General features: G+C 46.7%; 1 protein-coding gene across 1 annotated transcript; it reads left to right on the top strand.

Moving 5' to 3' along the window:
* The first annotated feature begins 314 nt into the window (after positions 1-314).
* On the top strand, positions 315-6,290 carry LOC149340544 (uncharacterized). The gene is made up of 3 exons (XM_089549346.1): positions 315-470; positions 4,055-4,223; positions 5,839-6,290. The coding sequence occupies exons 2-3, from the start codon at positions 4,079-4,081 to the stop codon at positions 6,042-6,044; spliced, it is 351 nt and encodes a 116-aa protein (XP_089405472.1). The 5' UTR covers positions 315-470; positions 4,055-4,078; the 3' UTR covers positions 6,045-6,290.
* The last annotated feature ends 737 nt before the right edge of the window (positions 6,291-7,027 follow it).

Here is a 7,027-nt window from a genome sequence, read left to right as displayed (position 1 = left end):
CTTAAAAGCCGCCCGGCTAATCTTAGCCGCACTCTCCCCGGACACCTACACTCATTTACGCAGTTTTCCTCTAAAGACTGTCCGGCCTTTGAGCGAAGCCTCTGTTTGCTCAACTTGACCTTGGAGATCACACTCTCTCATAGCTGTGAAAACAAAACGGGCGTTGCATGTGTCACCAATAGAAACTGAATACATGAGAGCTCGATAGCTGAGACGAGAGTGGCGACACCGTTCCGGGAAATCCATTCCGTAATGCGTCATCCCGTGTGACTTTTGGGCTGCGTGTCTGACGTGGTAAAGCTGAGAGCGCCGCGCGAGAGAGCAGCTAGACTTCTCTCTTTCTCCCTTCGTCCGCTTGAAGGTTTCGGAGGAGGAAAGAGAGAGCGAGCGGCGAGGGGTGCCGGAGAAGAACTCGACGCGCATTCGACAGCGAGCACGCAACGGTGACACTCCTCGTTCGCGGTTTCCAGGTGAGCACTTGCTCCGTATTCTAATCTTTCAAGCAAGACTTCAAGCTATACGGCTCCTCTATGCTTATATTACATATTTAAGATTTAATTCTTGCTTTGAATTCCTATACAGCGCTGCCATTAAGAGTGGCTTTTGCTATGGCCGGCTTCTTCCATGTTTACTATTTGAAAAAAAAAAAAAAAAAAAAAAAACGTAACAACGACATGATGCAGCGATAACGACTTTTGGAGTATTTCTCCGACGTCATTAATGCGCCAGACATTGTTTAAAATCAAGGCAGCACGCAGGGGCTGATGTATGGGTCACTCTTAAGAACGAAAGAGGGGGGGGGGGGGGGGGGTGAAGAGGTCCAGTTTGAACCACATTTATCTTGGACTTGTTTTGGTCGCAAAAAAGGGGGGTTCAATCCGGTCATCCTGCGCAAAATTTCTGGCTTGAAAGGAGGAGGGCCTATAAATGCGCCCCTGACAGCACGAAGCGGTCCGTTCGTGTCGCTGTCGCGAAGGCTCGTTTCCCTAATCCCCGCTTTTCGATGTTGTAAGCAACCGGATGAAGTATGTGTAAACTGTTTTCGAGCTTAGTTCGCATCGCTTGAGAAAGAGGAACGGATGTTATTCAGACGAAGTTCTGGAGTGAATGCGAAGACACCTGAACTGATGAATAATCAATGCTGTAATAACTGCATTTGCATACTGCTCGAGTACGCGCACAAGGGAGTTAAGCTATGCAGAACAGCATATGGCCTCTTCCCGTTGCTTAACCACTGCACTGCAAACTGCTTCCTCAAACGAAGGGTGGAGCTCGCCCATGCTGGGATCGTTCGTCAAGAAGGAAAGACCTGCAACTCGCTTGTAGGCACCGCTTTTCTTCCTTTTGTGTTTTTTTTTTTCACGCCACCGCTGCTTAAGGAAAACGCCGTCGCAGAGCGCAGAGCATTATGTTACAGCGCACGCGATTGTTTAGTAGTCTGCTCACCTAGTATGCTTGCTGACCACCACCCGGCAAGCTTGATGGACGGCACGTGTTGTGAGCGAGTCGCGGCATTCAAGGTCTTCTCGAGACTTAAGAGCGTGAACTGCGCTGGAAGCCCATTAGAGCCTGCATTTTCCGCATGTTGCTGGGGGATGCAGCTAGGGCAAGGATGACTATGCATAACAGCTAAGCGAAAAGAGGCGTTTCTAAGGCGGGAGGGATGTCCTTATACTTTGAACATAAAACATTCCATGTGACAGTGGCTCGCCGACTGGTCACAGCGGCACCTTCAGCATGGGCAGAAAAAAAAAAAAATATTACCACTACCCTTATGTGCCAAAGTACGTTTGTTGCATGAATGTCCGCGGCCGCTCTAATTTCGTGTTAAATTAAATATATTTCTTTATTTATTCATTTGTAAAAACCGCGGCCACAGTTTGGCCCAAGCAGGAGGGGCGTTGTCCTTAAATAAAAAAAAAAAGCACTAAAACATTTTAGCAAAACACACGACAACAATACTAGGAGTCATAAAATAAATCTTCTAGCTCCTTCGCAACATGCTTCCGTTCAAGTACATTTGTAGCAAAATAGTTTCAATCCGCGACAGTCATCGGGAAAAAGTTGTACTTGCAGCTTACGTACGAAAATTGAAGCTAATGAATACAGCATTAGCGTAGTGGGGATACGTCCTCCTATATTTATGCTGTTATGTTATGCTGCAGTTACAAAACATCTCAGAGCCGGGAAAACGCACCTGTTTTCTTGTTTCTTGTTCCCGGGTTTCTTTCGGTCATTCGCCACCCTTTGTGGTGCGTGTTGCACAAGAATGACTTACAACGTCACTGAAAGTGATATGTTGCTATTGGCGGCGCGTCAGCTGATTCCGTTTACAAGTGCGCCTTCCGAAAGACGACCAAAAGCAGCACGATGCTGACGCATGATTAGGGGGTGATTGCATGGATGACCTGAGGTATATATCGCGCCCGCATGCACCATTTAGCTTTCAGCATGCGATGACTGAGAAGAAAAGGAATAAGCGCTTAAAAGCAAACATCACCGCCAACGTTGTGCATTCGAGGTCTTCCTTCGAGGAGACTCTCTTAGCAGATGCGAGGTAACAGAAATAGCCAATGCTGCAGCACTCATGAATAGATATTTTTGCGTGTAACGCTGAAACAACGTTTGCAGTTTTTTTATGCAGGAAGAAACCAGTAAAACCAGTGAAAGAAGCAGCTTAAAAAAATGCGTTGGCATGAAACCGCCAGTATTACACGTATGCAAAAAGAAAAGCCAACAGTCTTTAAGAAAAGTATAGGCAAATATACATGTTATTGCCACTTTGTTCACGTAATTTAACAAGAGAGATCAACTGCACAAGTATTTTAGAGCAAAAGAAATAAAAAAATTGCACAGTAAAACAGCTTTATAACTGAAGCCCCTTCTCTGCCCTATATTCGCATATTGCACGAAAGCATTTAGGGTAGCCAATGTCAACGAATTGAGGGTGCAGGTATTTTATAAGCGATGTTGATTGCCTCAGGGCATAAAACGGTATGCAGTGATAGGTGAGGAAGCCTAAATAACTGAGAAAAGGTTCGCTGATCTAATGTAGTAGTAGTATAAAACTTTATTCCGCAAAATGGGACGGGGTTTAGGGGTTGGGGTCTTGAGCAGCAGGTGGTGTCCCTAGGTACAGGATCCCATTTGTTCTTGCTGCCTCCTCGGCCCGCTCAACCAGCGCAAGGTGATCTTGCGGGTCGGAGCTGGACAGCAGCTCCTCCCACTGCTCGACTGACGGGTTTGTGATCTAATGAAATCGAGCGGTGAACGATGATGAGGTCCCTGTGTCCAAGCGGTGTATGAAGCACTATTGTTGGGCGAAAGACCCGCTGCCGTCAGGTTCCGGATTCTTGTCGGCTTCAGCGCCGAGCAAACCCACAGCAGGTGGTGAATGAGGTTCATTAAGAAGAAACGAAGTCTACATCAGTTTACTGCTGGCGCCAAAAGCAGTCTGTTATGCAGCATAGTTGGCTTTTGCATGCAGTATTCGTGATAGTTATCTATACCGAACTGCACGTGTACTCACGAGCTAGGCCAAGGCCAGCAGGCGCCATCTTGACGTCATATCAGGTATTAGTGCTTCTATCGAAGGGTAACTTTGTTGACTAGGTGCATTCCGTACTTAGCTTTCCTCCTTTGATCACGATTGTCATTAGTTACACTGCCTTGGTTTCAGGAGATATCCAAGCATCCTAGTGGCACAAGGGGAAAATATCCGTTGGTATCCCCAACGTTTAAGCTCACTAGTCGAAAGGTTCATCTCACTTAACGCATTAAACTCACCGTAATATGTTCTGTAAGAGAGTACGGTGAAGGCGGTGGCGTTCGTCAGATGAGTGTTCCAGTTGGGTGCTGTGCACTGGGGAAAGAGAAGAAAAATTAAAAGGGAGAGAAATGAAAGATATTCATGAGGTAAGAACCAAGGACGTCAGCTAAGGACATGCATTCTGCAAAGCCAAAACCTGTCGCGCAAGCACGACGAGCGTATGGGGTGACAGTGCGAATATCGCGACAGAATACAGTCAAATAATTTTCCCGTTTTTACCGACAGATCGACCATCTAGTTTTTCCCACAATGAGTCGCTACGTGTTGGTGCTGGCCTGCGTGGCCCTGATCGCGGCGTTTGCCTCGGCGGCGCCAGCCAAGGAAGACAAGGAAGAGCCGGTCGACCCCTCCTCAGGTCCCACCGGAGGACTCCTCGACGCCTTTAAGGCGGCCGGTAAGCTGACGTGGTGTCTCCTGACCAGAGGAGGCTCTGAACATCAATCAAGGGTCGCCAAACTGGCGAGGAGAAATTTCCCTCTTTGATCGCTTAAATTTCCACTTTCTGCCTTCGTGTCCTCAAAGCATTGTTAAGTCACGAAATTTTGAGTATTCTCGGAGGAGGTAAACTTTTTTATTCCTTCAATGTACCTGCACACTGTCCAGTTTGTCAGAGGCAAGTCTCCACTAAAGCTACCCGTTTCCTCGCACGGAAGACCTGCAGTTTAGATGTAGATTTTAAATTTCTGTGCCTTGTTTATAACGAGCATAAATAATGCTAAATGTTCAACTAATAATGCAACATTTGATTGGGTGGGTAGCTCGGAAACAAGCTGCTTCAGTGGAGGAAGGAAAAACACCACGTTTGGCAGTTCGCATTATATTGGCACATTGTTCTACATTTCTTTGTACTACTTGGGTATGACTCGGGCGTTAACAGCATCCAGGTGAGATCTGGTAATAGGCAACTTGTAGGCATGAAGTGTTGCTAGGCTTTCTTCTTTCCTTTTGCGAGCAGCAAGTCCACCAGAGAGAGAGAGAGAGGAAAGGGTGGAGTTTTTAGCCAGCGTGTTTGAAGCGTTGACATTTCAGTCTGCTGATGGAGGAGTATTATGAGAGAGATGGGCCAGATATCGCTCTGAAGCTGCCGCGCTCCTTTGCCCTTCGACACAGAGAGTGCTGGAAACGCACCATTTAGCTTGCTCCGCCAGTGTGCTTTAGGTGACTGCGCTTTGAGCGGTGTTTAAAGAGTAAATGGACTATTGCTCCATGCTAACATTCTTGATAACGCTGATGGAAGCTGAAAAAATGTTTATGCGGGATGCGAAAGCATAGAGTCGTGTATATGCTACGCAACTTGATTGGATCAAAGTGTCGAAGTAGTGGAAGAGTAAGGGAGACAGCGTTGCTTTCAAAATTGACTGCTTCGCCCATTATACAGACTGTTTTTAAGTATGAAGTTAACGTGGCACGCAACGGACATGGACGGATGGAGCGAGCAAGACGAGAAGAGCTCCGACTTGTACCATTGCAAACAGTTGCGGTCTGGAAGCAGAACTTTGGGCCTTTCTGTAGAGTCTTCATCATATCACAGGGTAGATGGACGCTGCCAGTCGTAGCAACCGGGCAGGGAGCTGTAGTTTTCTTGCTTCGGTTCGAAAGATGAAGTCGAGCCTACTGCCAAAGCTTTCTCGTCTTGCTCCTTCCTTCCGTTCGTGTCCCTTTCGCAAAACATGAACCGACTGGCCTTTCTGCAGCTATTTTACGTAATTTTGAAAATAGGTTTTTTTAGGTAAAATTGTGGTTATTTCGCGGACGTAGCGACGGCATTGGCGGATGTCATAAAGCGTGCTAGATAAGTTCATTACTACTGTAATTACTGCAATCCGCTAAACGCACTCAATCAATACAATGCTGATCAATCAATCAATCAATCAATCAATCAATCAATCAATCAATCAATCAATCAATCAATCAATCAATCAATCAATCAATCAATCAATCAATCAATCAATCAATCAATCAATCAATCAATCAATCAATCAATCAATCAATCAAACCTCCTTGCACAGGCGGCCAGCTGCAGCGCGTGGCCGACGGTTTCCCACTGAGCTTCAGCAACGCAGCCTCCCGCCTCCAGTCGTGGGCCGAGGGCGCTGGCAGCAGCGTCGGCAAGTCGGCCACCGACGCCTTCGGCTTCACCAGGCAGCTCTTCAAGCCCCTGCGCACGGAGGACGTCCGGCCGCCCTCGCCCGGGGCCCCCAGCCCTTCTTCCTAGGGGTCTCCCTCGCCCCCCCTTCACGACCTACAGGAGCAGGCTCGACCCAGAACGAGCCCCGTCAAGTTCGGGCAGCCAGCCAAAGCGCAATTATTCGGGGATGGATGATCAACGCACGCCGAAGGAGACAAATGTAGCCACGGGATGAAAATCGCAAGTCGTTCCGTTCACTGTTGTTCGCATTCTTGCTCATAGACACGTTTTATGAATAAAAAACAAAAAACGAATAAAGCGTTATCCGCGGAATCACGTCTTTTTTTTTTTTTTTTTTGTTACCGCGCTATCTCGGTTCCGTGAGGTCTACGCGCGTCGCTGATATCAATCATAGCATGAAGGTATTATTATAATTGAAAGAAACCTACGTTTCCCTGTGCAGAGACCTCAGGTACGCAGTGCAAAACAATTTATAGCTCAAAATAAATACAATACGAATGACGTAGGTCTATAAAAAGAGGCCGACAGAAAAGGCAAGGAAGTAGAAATGCTGCGCAGAGGTGGTGAAATTTCAGCTGTTATGATGGGAATTCCCCCGAAATTAATAATTGCACAATTAGCATGCTCGTAGCCATGTTTGAGAAATTCTTCAATTTCAATAGAATTTCATTTTAGCATGGGTTCAGTCAGTTGAATTTTGCTCCTCCTCAAGGATGCCGAACACTGTAGCCTCAACAAAAAGCGCTATTTTACTATATGCTTTACACGAATATATCTCGGTAAGCTTCTCATTTCAGCCATCGAGCTATTAAAACTAGGTACTACTAGCTGCGGCTTTTGTGTTTGGTGCATGATAGCCTTAGATGCTTATGCGCCACAACACAACTCTAGCTGTGGTTCAACGATTAGAGGTTGGAGGGAATTGCTGCTGAAATAGCTTGGCAAAGCGGATCCCATCTCTGAACACTGAACAGCACGCGAGTTCCATAGTGATAATTAATCACTCCACACTGATGATCCCGAAGTTTGAACGAGTCTGCTCTTCAACC

This window comes from Amblyomma mixtum, chromosome 6 (assembly GCF_055824585.1).
Source record: "Amblyomma mixtum isolate Tamu chromosome 6, ASM5582458v1, whole genome shotgun sequence".
NCBI lineage: Eukaryota > Metazoa > Arthropoda > Arachnida > Ixodida > Ixodidae > Amblyomma > Amblyomma mixtum.
This window is presented reverse-complemented; position numbering and strand designations above follow the sequence as displayed.

Excerpts from the sequence above, each read along its gene's own strand:
- LOC149340544 (XM_089549346.1), top strand. The coding sequence starts at position 4,079 with ATGAGTCGCTACGTGTTGGTGCTGGCCTGCGTGGCCCTGATCGCGGCG. Across the intron at positions 4,224-5,838 it reads CGACGCCTTTAAGGCGGCCG|GCGGCCAGCTGCAGCGCGTG; the intron begins GTAAGCTGACGT and ends CTCCTTGCACAG.